Source organism: Pseudochaenichthys georgianus, unplaced genomic scaffold, assembly GCF_902827115.2.
Source record: "Pseudochaenichthys georgianus unplaced genomic scaffold, fPseGeo1.2 scaffold_1961_arrow_ctg1, whole genome shotgun sequence".
Lineage (NCBI taxonomy): Eukaryota > Metazoa > Chordata > Actinopteri > Perciformes > Channichthyidae > Pseudochaenichthys > Pseudochaenichthys georgianus.
Window position 1 is genome coordinate 1 of NW_027262681.1, and position 16,897 is coordinate 16,897.

General features: G+C 46.1%; 1 protein-coding gene across 1 annotated transcript; it reads left to right on the top strand.

Moving 5' to 3' along the window:
- Positions 1-2,746: 2,746 nt before the first annotated feature.
- On the top strand, positions 2,747-13,880 carry LOC117441755 (collagen alpha-4(IV) chain-like; the record flags this gene model as incomplete). The annotated part of the gene is made up of 11 exons (XM_034077769.2): positions 2,747-2,854; positions 3,483-3,621; positions 4,105-4,176; positions 4,409-4,537; positions 5,502-5,609; positions 6,729-6,884; positions 7,242-7,490; positions 7,740-7,856; positions 9,054-9,242; positions 10,182-10,465; positions 10,801-13,880. Coding segments are annotated over 11 exons (1,815 nt in total), but the record flags the coding sequence as incomplete, so codon positions are not given.
- Between the last annotated feature and the right edge of the window lie 3,017 nt (positions 13,881-16,897).

Consider the following 16,897-nt stretch of genomic DNA (forward strand, 5'->3'; position numbering starts at 1 on the left):
TTCGGATCTGCTTTATTATTTAAGGGAATCTTTCGGATCTGCTTTATCATTTAAGGGAATCTTTCGGATCTGCTTTATCATTTAAGGGAATCTTTTGGATCTGCTTTATTATTTAAGGGAATCTTTCGGATCTGCTTTATTATTTAAGGGAATCTTTCGGATCTGCTTTATTATTTAAGGGAATCTTTCGGATCTGCTTTATCATTTAAGGGAATCTTTCGGATCTGCTTTATCATTTAAGGGAATCTTTCGGATCTGCTTTATTATTTAAGGGGATCTTTCGGATCTGCTTTATCATTTAAGGGAATCTTTCGGAGCTGCTTTATCATTTAAGGGAATCTTTCGGATCTGCTTTATTATTTAAGGGGATCTTTCGGATCTGCTTTATCATTTAAGGGAATCTTTCGGATCTGCTTTATCATTTAAGGGAATCTTTCGGATCTGCTTTATTATTTAAGGGAATCTTTCGGATCTGCTTTATCATTTAAGGGAATCTTTCGGATCTGCTTTATCATTTAAGGGAATCTTTCGGATCTGCTTTATTATTTAAGGGAATCTTTCGGATCTGCTTTATTATTTAAGGGAATCTTTCGGATCTGCTTTATTATTTAAGGGAATCTTTCGGATCTGCTTTATCATTTAAGGGGATCTTTCGGATCTGCTTTATTATTTAAGGGAATCTTTCGGATCTGCTTTATCATTTAAGGGAATCTTTCGGATCTGCTTTATCATTTAAGGGAATCTTTCGGATCTGCTTTATTATTTAAGGGAATCTTTCGGATCTGCTTTATCATTTAAGGGGATCTTTCGGATCTGCTTTATCATTAAAGGGGATCTTTCGGATCTGCTTTATTATTAAGGGAATCTTTCGGATCCGCTTTATTATTTAAGGGAATCTTTCGGATCTGCTTTATTATTTAAGGGAATCTTTCGGATCTGCTTTATTATTTAAGGGAATCTTTCGGATCTGCTTTATTATTTAAGGGAATCTTTCGGATCTGCTTTATTATTTAAGGGAATCTTTCGGATCTGCTTTATTATTTAAGGGAATCTTTCGGATCTGCTTTATTATTTAAGGGAATCTTTCGGATCTGCTTTATTATTTAAGGGAATCTTTCGGAGCTGCTTTATTATTTAAGGGAATCTTTCGGAGCTGCTTTATCATTTAAGGGAATCTTTCGGATCTGCTTTATTATTTAAGGGGATCTTTCGGATCTGCTTTATCATTTAAGGGAATCTTTCGGAGCTGCTTTATCATTTAAGGGAATCTTTCGGATCTGCTTTATCATTTAAGGGAATCTTTCGGAGCTGCTTTATCATTTAAGGGAATCTTTCGGATCTGCTTTATCATTTAAGGGAATCTTTCGGATCTGCTTTATTATTTAAGGGAATCTTTCGGATCTGCTTTATCATTTAAGGGAATCTTTCGGATCTGCTTTATCATTTAAGGGAATCTTTCGGATCTGCTTTATCATTTAAGGGAATCTTTCGGATCTGCTTTATTATTTAAGGGAATCTTTCGGATCTGCTTTATTATTTAAGGGAATCTTTCGGATCTGCTTTATCATTTAAGGGGATCTTTCGGATCTGCTTTATTATTTAAGGGAATCTTTCGGATCTGCTTTATCATTTAAGGGAATCTTTCGGATCTGCTTTATCATTTAAGGGAATCTTTCGGATCTGCTTTATTATTTAAGGGAATCTTTCGGATCTGCTTTATCATTTAAGGGGATCTTTCGGATCTGCTTTATCATTAAAGGGGATCTTTCGGATCTGCTTTATTATTTAAGGGAATCTTTCGGATCTGCTTTATTATTTAAGGGAATCTTTCGGATCTGCTTTATTATTTAAGGGAATCTTTCGGATCTGCTTTATTATTTAAGGGAATCTTTCGGATCTGCTTTATTATTTAAGGGAATCTTTCGGATCTGCTTTATTATTTAAGGGAATCTTTCGGATCTGCTTTATTATTTAAGGGAATCTTTCGGATCTGCTTTATTATTTAAGGGAATCTTTCGGAGCTGCTTTATTATTTAAGGGAATCTTTCGGAGCTGCTTTATCATTTAAGGGAATCTTTCGGATCTGCTTTATTATTTAAGGGGATCTTTCGGATCTGCTTTATCATTTAAGGGAATCTTTCGGAGCTGCTTTATCATTTAAGGGAATCTTTCGGATCTGCTTTATCATTTAAGGGAATCTTTCGGAGCTGCTTTATCATTTAAGGGAATCTTTCGGATCTGCTTTATCATTTAAGGGAATCTTTCGGATCTGCTTTATTATTTAAGGGAATCTTTCGGATCTGCTTTATTATTTAAGGGGATCTTTCGGATCTGCTTTATTATTTAAGGGAATCTTTCGGATCTGCTTTATTATTTAAGGGAATCTTTCGGATATGCTTTATTATTTAAGGGAATCTTTCGGATCTGCTTTATTATTTAAGGGAATCTTCCTCGGCCAATGCTACACCCTTCCCCCAAGTTCCATTCAAATTGGACCAAGTCATGTTCTGTAGTTCTGCTGACAGATGGACAAACCATTTAGATATTCATATCTATAGACTAACGGATATTAGAAGAGTACATGACTTCGTTGGTTGAATACTGGTTACATTTTGACCTCAAACTCAAAAGTTATTGAATATCTGAAAACCGTTAGATTTTCAGATATTCACTTCTTAAGATTTAGATGATTGTTGAATTAACCGTGATGTGCATTTCTGGATGAATCAGCTGTTCTCTTTCTCAGGAGCTCCTGGACTTCGAGGAGATCCTGGAAGAGCCGGGTTCTCGGGGGATTCAGGAGAGCGAGGATGTAAAGGAGATCCAGGCGATGGCGGGGATCTGGGCCCACCAGGTAGTGAAGCTCGTCAAGCCTTTACGCCGTGTTACGCTAACATGATGCTAGCTTAGCTTACGATAGATATGGACCACGGCAAAGAAGAAACTTCCATTATTAAGTGTTTGAAAACCTTTATGTGAGAAACAACGTGAAGGAGAAACACCTGCAGTTCCTCAAATGGCCACTTGAGGATGTCCAATGTTAAAATGCGTAAAGCAGACAGCCTGGAACCAATCGGTGTGGGTCTCTAAAGCTGATATATAAATTCATGACAAGGAGAGTAAATTATTATATACAGAGGTGGTAGAAATACTCAGATCTTGTTCTTGAGTTAAAGTAGAAGTACACAGCTCTTGTACTTAGTAAAAGTAGAAGTACTCAGATCTTGTTCTTGAGTAAAAGTAGAAGTACACAGCTCTTGTACTTAGTAAAAGTAGAAGTACTCAGATCTTGTACTTGAGTAAAAGTAGAAGTACTCAGATCTTGTTCTTGAGTAAAAGTAGAAGTACACAGCTGTTGTACTTAGTAAAAGTAGAAGTACTCAGATCTTGTACTTGAGTAAACGTAGAAGTACTCAGATCTTGTACTTGAGTAATATTAGTAGTACTATTTCTATATTGTACTCTGTATAAAATGACCCTAGCTCCTCTACCTGTCTCTCCGTCTGGCTCCAGGTGTGGTCGGCCCCTCCGGTCCCAGAGGTCGTGCGGGTCTTCCAGGCCTTCCGGGTGCAGCTGGTGCTGACGGCGCTCCAGGTCCTCAAGGCTTCCTGGGACTCCAAGGTCAGAAACCAGAAATGACCCCTGGGGGCCGTGTTGGGGGACGTTGGGGGGCTCGCTGCTCTGCCCTGTGAGGCGCGAGGAGCGGACAGTGCGAGCTGGGGTACTGGGTGCTGCGTGGGGTCTGCGAGACAGCGAGACATTGCGAATGGGCGCGGGAAGGGGGGGTGCTGAGGGGGCTGCAGCACCCCCATCCGCGAGGCTCCACTAGTTTACTACTCTGAAGCTGCTTTTCAGAATAAGAGCTGACTCCTCCTGCTCTCTGAAGCTGCTTTTCAGAATAAGAGCTGACTCCTCCTGCTCTCTGAAGCTGCTTTTCAGAATAAGAGCTGACTCCTCCTGCTCTCTGAAGCTGCTTTTCAGAATAAGAGCTGACTCCTCCTGCTCTCTGAAGCTGCTTTTCAAAATAAGAGCTGCAGATAATCCTGTTGTGATGTCACACAGAAAACAGAATGACTTTACCTTTGTGTTGTTCCAATGCTCCAGGTCCTCCTGGACCGCTGGGGCTGCACGGACTGGACGGACTGAAAGGTGTGAAGGGGGACATGGGAACCAGAGGTATGAGTCTCTCTCTCTCACACACACACACACACACACACACACTCACTCACTCACTCACTCACTCACTCACTCACTCACTCACTCACTCACTCACACAATAGAATCACAAGTCAGTTGCTAAAGACATCAAGTACACGTGAAACAAACAATAAGACCGTTCAAACTGGTCTCAGGTCAGCTGGTCAGAGGTCTTGGTGATCACAGTGACATCGTGTGTCCTTCTGTTCAGGTCTGGGTGTCCCAGGACCTCCAGGATCCAAGGGTCTTCCAGGTGATAAAGGTCCTACAGGGCCTCCGGGACCCTATGGTTCATCCCAGCCCGGCCCACCAGGACCCCGGGGCCCTCCAGGAGCCCAAGGTCTGTATCAGATCCCCATCAGGGTCTAGACATGACTGAGCTGCAGGGGCTCAGCTTAGTGAGTGACTTGTTAGCCTGATCTGTACTGAAGCCTCTGAGGGAACGGGAGGAGACGTGTGTCCAGACGATAAAACAATGTCCATTCGAGTCGAACATCGTTCAGTCTAGCATCAGTCCATGTATTTCGTGTTCCATATGAAGTGAGTTCCACAGCTCCTTTCCTACAGCTCTTCTCATGACTCTCACTCAGGAAGGTTCCTCACGGAGTGAAGGACCCGGAAGTCCCTCAGTGGCAGCCATGACAAGAGCCGTTCAAATCCTCTAGGTGATAGGAAAGGAGCTTTGGAACTTCCTTGATAGCCTCCTTTAGCTTAGGAAACATTTAGACCTGAGGAAGGGTGACGACGAGCACAAGTTTCACTTTCCTCTTTTATTCAGTTCCAGCTTTGGTCCTGAAGAATCTGTGTCTCTGTTGTCCACGTTCATAAAGCAAAGCAGCAGCATCAGAGCACGGAGCAGAGTCTCCAGATGAGTTTACAGCAGTCCCTCGTTCTTATTGAGCATCCATGTTTGTAGTCCGCTGTATAGAAACTGTAGTTTCCATGGTTACCCCACAGCAGCAGACGCACATTCAGGACGTCATAAACACGTGGGATAGTGAAGTGCAGTCGATTCTCTAAGTACCGCAGTCTCTTCTCCTAAGTCCTTCTGAATTCTCCTATCCACTATCCCTAAACCCGTGACCTTTCACTCAGAGGAGAGGAGGAGAGGAGAAGAGGAGAGGAGAAGAGGAGAGGAGAGGAGCAGAGGAGAGGAGCAGAGGAGAAGAGGAGAGGAGAAGAGGAGAAGAGAAGAGGAGAAGAGGAGAGGAGGAGAGGAGAGGAGCTGATCTTTGGACAATCGCACTGCAACCCTTGTCAGTAACAGCGTCTGTGTGTTGTTTTTGTTGTTGTTGTTGTTGTAGGACCACCAGGGGGGCTGGGTCCTAAGGGTACATCTGGACCGGACTGTAAAGCTCGGATCCCGGGGCCTCGAGGAGAACCTGGGTGTGCCGGGACAGACGGAGAGCCAGGTCAGACTCTGGTGTAACCTGTAATAGAGGACACTGTACCAAAGCAGGAAGTGACGGTGATAGGAAGTCATGTGACCATGCTGTGTAGTCCATATAGGAAGTCATGTGACCATGCTGTGTAGTCCATATAGGAAGTCATGTGACCATGCTGTGTAGTCCATATAGGAAGTCATGTGACCATGCTGTGTAGTCCATATAGGAAGTCATGTGACCATGTTGTGTAGTCCATATAGGAAGTCATGTGACCATGCTGTGTAGTCCATATAGGAAGTCATGTGACCATGCGGTGTAGTCCATATAGGAAGTCATGTGACCATGCTGTGTAGTCCATATAGGAAGTCATGTGACCATGCTGTGTAGTCCATATAGGAAGTCATGTGACCATGCTGTGTAGTCCATATAGGAAGTCATGTGACCATGCTGTGTAGTCCATATAGGAAGTCATGTGACCATGCTGTGTAGTCCATATAGGAAGTCATGTGACCATGCTGTGTAGTCCATATAGGAAGTCATGTGACCATGCTGTGTAGTCCATATAGGAAGTCATGTGACCATGCTGTGTAGTCCATATAGGAAGTCATGTGACCATGCTGTGTAGTCCATATAGGAAGTCATGTGACCATGCTGTGTAGTCCATATAGGAGGTCATGTGACCATGCTGTGTAGTCCATATAGGAAGTCATGTGACCATGCTGTGTAGTCCATATAGGAAGTCATGTGACCATGCTGTGTAGTCCATATAGGAGGTCATGTGACCATGCTGTGTAGTCCATATAGGAGGTCATGTGACCATGCTGTGTAGTCCATATAGGAAGTCATGTGACCATGCTGTCCATATACAGTCATACATTAGCGTTTAGCTTCTGGGGATTACCTCCAGCTAAATCAAGTGTTCTGGTTTTCCACGATGTCCCTATGGACGTGAACAATCATTAGAATTTGATGTCTGACACAACTTCAGTACCTGAGTAGTTATTCTGGTTTTCCGGGTTTGACCAACATCAGCGTTTCACTTGACCAACTGAAACGTTCGGAGATAAGCTCAAATACCAATGTGCACTTCATGGCAGGGTTTAACAGGTCGATCAGCTGGATGACCTTTGACCTTCGATGTTTCAGGATGTGCTGGCGAGACTGGGGAACCAGGTGAGAACACTCCGGTGCCTGGAGACGACGGAGAGAACGGGGACACGGGCTGCCCGGGGCCGAAGGGCCCACAGGGATCTCAGGGGCCCCCGGGACAGCCAGGGCTCTCCGGGAGTCCAGGAGACAAAGGTCAGTGTCCAAACCATGACTCAGCATCTTACCACTTCCTGTCCCCTGGCCTGGAGGTCAACGGTGTTCTGAACGTGCTTTGGTTGTTATCGTGAAATAGAGTCTGTGGTGGACACGAGCTGAAGACGTTTTAAAGTTTTGTTCTACCATAAAATACGCCAGTAAATACCCCGCTGGTGGAAGTCATGTGACCGTGATATAGTTCCATAAACAGTGTGTGTGTGTGTGTGTGTGTGTGTGTGTGTGTGTGTGTGTGTGTGTGTGTGTGTGTGTGTGTGTGTGTGTGTGTGTGTGTGTGTGTGTGTGTGTGTGTGTGTGTGTGTGTGTGTGTGTGTGTGTGTGTGTGTGTGTGTGCAGGTTTTCGGGGGTCTTCAGGTCTGATGGGACTGCCAGGAACTCGGGGGCCTCAGGGTTTCACGGGTCCCGGAGGGTTTCCAGGACCGAAGGGATCTTCTGGTCCGGTGGGCCCAAAGGGGGAGCAGGGCCGCGTGTCCCCCTGCCCCACGTACCCCCCCTCCACCCGGGGGCCCTCAGGCGACCCCGGGCGCCCCGGGACGCCTGGAGATATCGGCGTTCTGGGAGAAATGGGTCGGGCCGGCCCCAAAGGTGAGGGACCGCTCCACGACCGGCCCTCTGGTGCACAGGCGTAGAGTTCTAAGGCCTCCTATTGGACCATGCAGTCATACATCATCTCAGATATATGAACGTCCCTCACGTCCCTCTGTGCAGCCCTGCTACTGAAGGGCTGATTCTGGGTCTAAAGCATTGGGGGGGGCGGGCATCCAGGAGAGTTCCACCAGCAGACACTCAGCTAAAGGCTGCATTGTTTCTGACGGCAGCTCTTGTGTGTTTCAGGTAGAAAGGGGGACCTGGGTCCTGAGGGCCCAACAGGCCCTGGGGGGTCTTCAGGTCCAGATGGAGACCGAGGAGATCTGGGCCTTCAGGGGGAGCGAGGATCGGTCGGAGGGAAAGGTGACAACACACCGTCGCATTCTCTTGCATTATTTGATCAGTTTTATTTGTTTTATGTGCGTACATATATTCATGCTCTCATGTTGGAGGAGCACTTGATATCCTGGGTGTTGGGAAAATACTGAGTGTCCTCCTCCAGCATGAGAGTAGCATGCTAACAAGGTACCAACTGTAGCTGTGAGCATGACAGGATGTGTGATAGAAGAGCATCAGGACTGCTTGAGGCAGATGATAGCTCTGTGATGAACATGATGACTCAGCCTCTGTGGAGAGAGACATCAAGCATGCTCATTATGGAGAGAGACATCAAGCATGCTCATTATGGAGAGAGACATCAAGCATGCTCATTCTGGAGAGAGACATCAAGCATGCTCATTCTGGAGAGAGACATCAAGCATGCTCATTATGGAGAGAGACATCAAGCATGCTCATTCTGGAGAGAGGCATCAAGCATGCTCACTATGGAGAGAGACATCAAGCATGCTCATTATGGAGAGAGACATCAAGCATGCTCATTATGGAGAGAGACATCAAGCATGCTCATTTCTGACGTGGAGCTGATCTGGAGTAAACATTGAATACTGCTTTCTGTTCCTCCATCTTGTGACTGTGTGACTCCCTCTCTTGATATCAGCATGTGAAGGACACTGCTCAGGAACTAGTCTCTGTATGTGATGACTCCTTCCATGTGAAGGACACTGCTCAGGAACTAGTCTCTGTATGTGATGACTCCTTCCATGTGAAGGACACTGAAGGAACTAGTCTCTGTATGTGATGACTCCTTTCATGTGAAGGACACTGAAGGAACTAGTCTCTGTATGTGATGACTCCTTCCATGTGAAGGACACTGCTCAGGAACTAGTCTCTGTATGTGATGACTCCTTCCATGTGAAGGACACTGCTCAGGAACTAGTCTCTGTATGTGATGACTCCTTCCATGTGAAGGACACTGCTCAGGAACTAGTCTCTGTATGTGATGACTCCTTCCATGTGAAGGACACTGCTCAGGAACTAGTCTCTGTATGTGATGACTCCTTCCATGTGAAGGACACTGCTCAGGAACTAGTCTCTGTATGTGATGACTCCCTCCAGGAGAGGACCCCAGACACGTGGATCCTGAACCTGAAGCCGGGGACCAGGGAGAGTTTCTAACGATGTGGATCTAAATTCCTGTTGCTTTGTTTGTGTGTGCCTCAGGTGACCCCGGGCCAATGGGTGACCGCGGACCCTCCGGACCCCCCAAGAAGGTGAACTCTGGCTTCATGTTGGTGATGCACAGCCAGTCAAAGCTGATCCCCAGCTGTCCAGTCAGCATGAGGGTCCTGTGGGTGGGATACAGCCTGCTGTACCTGGAGGGGCAGGAGAAGGCGCACACGCAGGACCTGGGTAAACATCCAGCTTCCATCCAGATCTCAGTGCATCGGCCAGGGGGCAGAACCCAGAGCGGCTCGACCCGGCTAGAGCAACACGGCAGTCGGCTGCACATATGGTTGACCCCAAACTAACTGCTACACAAGGGTTTTCAATGGATTATTTTAGGATCAGGGACTTCATGACATCCTAAAGGTCTACAAAATCTGACCAAGGTCTCCTTTTCAAGTTGGCGTCTTAAAATAACTCCTTCATCATTTAAACTAATTGAATTTAAAGCCTTTTGTTAGTCTCGTGGCGGCCTCCCATTGGACGAGTTCAAAGGGCAATAATATGATTACATAATGCTTCAATCCGATATTTAGATTGTTGGGGATATAATAATAATAATGAGTTCCATTTATAAAGCACTTCATATTTGAATGCAAATCCCGAAGTGCTACAAGTAGTGAGCATGAACAGTATAAATAAACATTACACAACACGGTAGAATTAATTAAAAAGCAATAAAAAAAATAAAATAAAAATAAATAAAAATAAAAGGGTGATAAAAATGTCTAGGCAAAGGCTCTTTTGATATCACGAGGCCGTGTTCCAGTAAGGAACGCTCGGCCATCTTGGACGCCATCTTGGACGCCATCTTGAAAATTACACATTTCTGGCGGTCAGATTCTGGAAGACGTTTAGTTTGTTATTAAGAAACCTTTTGCTGCCGTTTGTTTGGGTTTGTGTTCCCTTCATACACGCCGCTGCCTGCTAAGGGTTGTACATGTTAAGTGTCACAGGAGGCATCGGTCTTCCTCTCATGGTGGAGGGTATTTAGTGTGAGGACGACAGAGAGCGGGAGCTGCTAGCTGGGGTTATTTCCCTCATTGAACACCAAACCGCTTCAGCCCGGACTCCGCCTGTTGTTCTGGGCCTGCTCCCTCCTGATCCTGATTCTATGCCTTCCAGGTCAGGCGGGCTCCTGCATGAGGGTCTTCTCCACGATGCCCTTCTCCTCCTGTAACATGGGCACCTGCTCCTACGCCAGTCGGAACGACAAATCCTATTGGCTGTCGACCACGGCGGCGGTGCCCAGCTTCCCGGTGGGCGGAGCCTCCATCGAAGAGCACATCAGCCGGTGTGCCGTGTGCGAAGCCGCCTCGTCTCCGGTGGCTCTGCACAGCCAGAGCTCCTCCCGGCCCGAATGCCCCCCGCGGTGGGGCAGCCTGTGGAGCGGTTACTCCTTCCTAATGGTGGGTACTGGGCTTTTTTACAAAACTCTTTTATCAAATATTCTGACATTTTTTCAAAATCTCAGAAATTTTGAAAGAAAGTTTCAGAATTCTGACTTTTATTTTCAAAACATTAGACTCTCACTTTTCCCATGATACGTGATCGACTAAGGGACGGGACAACTCTAAACCGGTTGACCAATCCCAACAGAGCCGGCCAGCTAACCAATCAGAGCAGACTGGGCTCTGGTTTCAGACAGAGGGTGAACAGAGGTGCCTTAGCCTCAGTGAAGGAACTGTCTGCAGGAAGTCAGCGGAATGCCTCACGATGATGTCATTTCCTGTGTGTGTTGCAGCATACGGGAGCAGGGGACGAGGGCGGCGGCCAGTCTCTCACGTCCTCAGGAAGCTGTCTGAAGGACTTCAGAGCCCAACCCTTCGTGGAGTGCCAGGGGCCCCGAGGAACCTGCCACTACTTCGCCAACATCTACAGTTTCTGGCTGACCCGCGTGGAGGCCTCCGTAAGCTCCGCCTCCTCCGACGGCGCCTCCTCCACGCTGAAGGAGAGCTGGCAGCAGAGGGAGAGCATCGGGAGGTGCAACGTCTGCATGAGGGAGTGAGGAGGAGGAGCTTATCGCTGACAACCAATCAGGGCAGTTCTAGCTGTTTGGGGGGATTCTGGAGCCTTTGAGAGGGGTGTCCAATCGGCCTTCAGCTGACTCTGACAGTATAATGTAATGCTGCCCACAGAGGGAACTCGGCCGTGTCTTGTATTGTACTTCTTAAATATATCTGTAAACATATATTACATAGTAGTATTCATGTGTTAATGAAACCACTTTCAGTCAATTCAAGTTGAAAATATGTTCTAACAAATCTAAACTGAGCAGTCCAGTAACTTATTTAAATAACAACCTTGAAATAAACCCTTCACACGTCCTCTTATCAAAATCGCTCTGAAGCGTCTGCTTTACGGAGAGCTGGTGGCCCACGAGGCTGCTGCGTCAAGCATCCTTTACTCACATTGATTTAGCTAACTGATGACTTAGAGGCCGTAGACCTCCCCGTCAGCGAGCGGCCCTTCCACCATGTGTCTCTGTGTGAAAAGGCTTCCCGCCCTGCGTTGAGAGGACCCGTGGAGGCGCGTCAATCTGTTAGGCTTTCAGAGGAAACTCATTTCACGAAAACCAAGCTTACAAAAAGTATATTAAAAAGTAACCAATCAGGCTCCTGTACGAGATGCAGCATCATTTACTTTGTTCGTCTTCCTCAGACGTCACTCATCGGCAGCCCAGCCACGATGTGGACGTTATCGCCCACAAACCAAGCGGTCGCTGCAGTTTAGTCGCGTTCATATCCTACGTTAGATTGTTAAGCATGGAGCGCTTCACCGAGCACAGGGGGGGGGCTGTCTGCAGAGAGAGAGGCCGAACCTGAGCGTCCCGCTGGGGCATCCGCACAGTCCGCCTACGGGAAGGGACGGCCCGGCAGCCAATCAGAGCTGGGCATCAGGAGAGCGCAGGCGGCTTCGTTCTGTCGTCACAGAGGACTCGGAGCGGTCGCTTTCTTTGTAGGCATTTAATACGAACTCTACGGGATGAGATACGTACGGAGGGCGACAGGTGCAACGTGCTCCAACGACCACATCTCTCCCGTCGGGGGAACGCTGCAGCTTCAGGAAGGATGCACATCTAGAAACACAAGTGTTCCACATGAAGAAACATCTCAGCAACAACACGTGCAGCCTTTAGAGGGCGCTCAGCAGCGTGAGGAGTGCTGCTGAGGATGTGCGTCCTTTCTGAAGCTGCACGTTCCTGCTGACGGGAGATGTGGTCGTGGCAACGCATTGCACCCAACGGCTTACTTTAGTGTAGTCATTTAGATTCCAGTCAAACGCCTCAAAGTGGAAACCCAAAGACAGACCGTAGACCCGTGAGGAGAGACTGTCCGGGCGATGACGCCACCACTCAACCCGTCGTGTTCAGGTTATCGGGAGAGCAAAGAGTGCTTTGTGAATACAGTAAACGTCGATACGGACACGAGGCGGCATTCAAATCCAAATGTATTCGATCACCTTTGAAGAGACCTCCCCGAACACATCAGGATGCTTTGGTCAGGCCGAAGATGCCTGCTGATGTCCAGGTGTATATCGATAGTCTCTACTGGGACATGTCTGCTTGCTTTGTTGTTCAAAAAGCTCTTTATCTTTCTCATACTGCCAGCTGATTGGTTGGTGGCGTTGTCGTGACGTTCTCTCCTCATCAGAACAATGAGGTAACGATGGCCCCGCTCACAGCCCCGATGTATTATAAGAGCCGGACACCGGAATACAAGAGGGCGCCTTCCAGTAACATTTTGAATGCAGTACTTTTACTGTAGATCTGAGTACTTCAAGACCTGAGTACTTCAAGACCTGAGTACTTCAAGATCTGAGTACTTCAAGACCTGAGTACTTCTACTTTTACTCAAGTACAAGAGCTGAGTACTTCAAGACCTGAGTACTTCTACTTTTACTCAAGTACAAGAGCTGAGTACTTCAAGATCTGAGTACTTCTACTTTTACTCAAGTACAAGACCTGAGTACTTCTACTTTTACTCAAGTACAAGAGCTGAGTACTTCAAGAGCTGAGTACTTCTACTTTTACTCAAGACCTGAGTACTTCTTGACCTCTGGAACTGTCCCTTTAACCTAAGCGTTAAACGTTAGCTAACGTTAGCAAACAAATGTTGGTAATGCTAAACACGTCAGTAAGCTCTAAAGCATTAAATGGCATTTTCCAGAAGGACACATCTGGAGAAACTTATATACGTTTGAACAATTTTCTGATTGGTAATGCTAACACAGAGCGCTAACATTAGCTAAACGTAGCTTTCTAGCTAACGTCTATTAGCCGACGCCCTAGCTAACTCATATTCATGATGCTAAACACGTGCGTTAGCTGTTTTAATGTCCATGTTAGCCTTATAAGATATAAATACATCAGACCACACCCATTTAGGAGACTGAGCTAATGCTAACGAGCTAAACCTATATTCCGAATGCTAAACGTGTTAGCTGTGTAGATATCTAATGCTAATAGACCACGCCCATTTAGAAAACGGGAAGAGTTTACCATTACATCACATCGGTGCCCTCTTTACTCATTGAGGTTTTATGGCGGTTTCCAGTTCTTATAATACATCCCTCCCAACCAGAACTGCACTGAGTCATTGATTGGTCGGCCCAGAGGCAGCGACTGCGTGTGATTGGTCAGTCAGTATTTTGTTAATAAGCAGGCAGAGAGTCGTTTGAGAAACTGTGAATATATTTGACTTTAAACCTTGTTTTCCCCAGTTCTCTCTCAAACAGCACGTTCTCTCTCAAACAGCACGTTCTCTCTCAAACAGCACGTTCTCTCTCAAACAGCACGTTCTCTCTCAAACAGCACGTTCTCTCTCAAACAGCACGTTCTCTCTCAAACAGCACGTTCTCTCTCAAACAGCACGTTCTCTCTCAAACAGCACGTTCTCTCTCAAACAGCACGTTCTCTCTCAAACAGCACGTTCTCTCTCAAACAGCACGTTCTCTCTCAAACAGCACGTTCTCTCTCAAACAGCACGTTCTCTCTCAAACAGCACGTTCTCTCTCAAACAGCACGTTCTCTCTCAAACAGCACGTTCTCTCTCAAACAGCACGTTCTCTCTCAAACAGCACGTTCTCTCTCAAACAGCACGTTCTCTCTCAAACAGCACGTTCTCTCTCAAACAGCACGTTCTCTCTCAAACAGCACGTTCTCTCTCAAACAGCACGTTCTCTCTCAAACAGCACGTTCTCTCTCAAACAGCACGTTCTCTCTCAAACAGCACGTTCTCTCTCAAACAGCACGTTCTCTCTCAAACAGCACGTTCTCTCTCAAACAGCACGTTCTCTCTCAAACAGCACGTTCTCTCTCAAACAGCACGTTCTCTCCCGATGTGTGTTTCTTGGGTTTCAGTGTAAAAACCGAGAGAGTTGAGAAACACCTGAACAGAACCAGAACTGGATACTTCTTTCAGTTTATCTGTGTTTTATTTGTGTTAGAATATTTATCCTCTTTAAATAAACTAAAGGTTTGTAGTCGCCGTCACAAAACAGCCTGTGTGACTTCCTGTTTCGTTCTCTTTAATAACATTTGATTGGATCTGGTTCTGTACTATCTCTCTGTGATTTGTAAATATGTTTGAACTCGACCGTTTTATATTTCTACTGTAAATGTCATCAAAGTATTTATTTAGCCTGAGATTAATGTTGGTGCTATTTGATGTCTCATTTGTTTGTTTGTTTTATTTTGGTAACTGATGACGCGGCGAAACCCCGCCCCCTTTCCTCCCCTCGAGGATAGTTGTGTTAGAGACCCTGGTTTAAAGTAAATCGGGCTGAAATCGGGCGTCTCTGTCACCGAGGGGCAGCTGTGTCATGTTTGTTTCTGTATTTAAATCTGTCGTGATATTTTATAGGAGAAGATTCTCACTAACACACTTTTCTCTCTCTGACGACTGTTCAATAAATTGCATCAAAGTTTTACTCAATGGTTTTTATTTTCGTCCTCAAATGAAGACATTTAAAATCTGAGAAATACATCTAGTTTTTATTTCTAAATATTTGGGGGAAACTCTGGAAAACATTCTTAAAATATCAGTAAATATATATATGTTCTAAAAGAGCCAATATAATATCCAGGGCGTTTCCTGGAGCTGGAACATTCGGGGCTCAGGCCTCGTGTGGGGTGCTGTGGGGCAGCGGGACGTTTCATAGAGGGTGCTCCAACATGTGGGGTTCCCATTAAGGTACCGGGCGCTACAGAGGGATGTTCTACTGCAACACACACACACACACACACACACACACACACACACACACACACACACACACACACACACACACACACACACACACACACACACACACACACACACACACACACACACACACACACACACACACACACACACACACACACACACACACACACACACACACACACACACACACACACACACACACACACACACACAGTGTACCCGCGATTGTTACAATGAAGGCTCGATAATCAGCTCACGGCATATAGGTGTAAACAGGGGTGAAGTTGGTGGACCTCACCTCCTCTGGGGGGTCCTCACCTCCTCTAGGGGGTCCTCACCTCCTCTAGGGGGTCCTCACCTCCTCTGGGGGGTCCTCACCTCCTCTAGGGGGTCCTCACCTCCTCTGGGGGGGTCCTCACCTCCTCTAGGGGGTCCTCACCTCCTCTAGGGGGGTCCGGGGCCATACTCCCCCGGGAGGATTTATTTTTAAATATTAAAATGAAAAGCATCAATCTCGGAAGTAGAAAGGAACTCACCTCGTGGTGTAACCGGGAGAGAGCAAGCCTTTGAGCTCCAGACTGTTTCAGATCCTTGATGATCCATGATATGGCGTTTCATCACCGCAGTTTTTAGTTTATGCCAGGGGTAGCCAACACGTTGCCCGCGGGCACTTAGTCGCCCGTGGGGCATGTTCTAAAGATAGCTCGCCAAGCAAATCCAAAATGTAAAAAATACACAAAAGAAAAAAGGAAATGCATAAACAAAACCTCAATCATAGCCAACTCTATCTACTTACTACAACTCTATATCTATCGAGCACCCCTCCTCCCCCACAAGGAATCACCTTTGAAAGTAGCTCTCATCCTAAAGAAGGTTGGAGACCCTGGTTCAGACGGTAGCTGCCGGGTCCCCCGTGAGCTCAGCCCCCTCCTTTTAAAAAGCTTTATACCCCAAATCAGCACTTTGTATTATATCAATGAGGGGGAATCGTCCGGGGCTGGAGCTGAAGCCCCGAAGGCCCAGGCGACGCCATGATGATATCCAAGAGAAAGAGAAAGCTGGAAGAAGAAGAAGAAGCTGCAGTTAAAGTCTCTTTCCTGCAGGGGGCGCTGTCTGCTCTCAGTCACCCCGGAGATGATGTACCTTTGCCGGGTCGGTCTGAGGGTCATGGGGCCCACATGTTCTAAAAAACAAATGTGTAAAAAATATAGAAACTCATTTCCCAAAAACCTGTGGAAAATGACCCAAATACTGCATATATGAGAATAGTCGAAAATGTCATGAAAATTGTGGAAGAAAGTCAGAAAATATGCGTGAAATGTCCAAAAAACTATTGAAAAATGTTCGATAATATAGAATAACATCACATTTTGGGGGGATTTGTGTGAAATGTGAAAAGTTTCGGGAATTGTTTAGATGTGAAATATATACAAACATTTTAAATGTTGAAAAATATACGAAAAAGTGTCAAATATTTGTATAAAAGGTTTAAAAAACAGTGAAACATTTCGTAAACAAGTGAAATATTTCCGAAAAGAAAGTCCCAAAAACATGGGAATGTGTGTGTTGATGGTGCTGCAGTCTCCGTCCTGCAGGGGGCGCTCTCCCCGACTCTCATTGTCCCCGGAGATG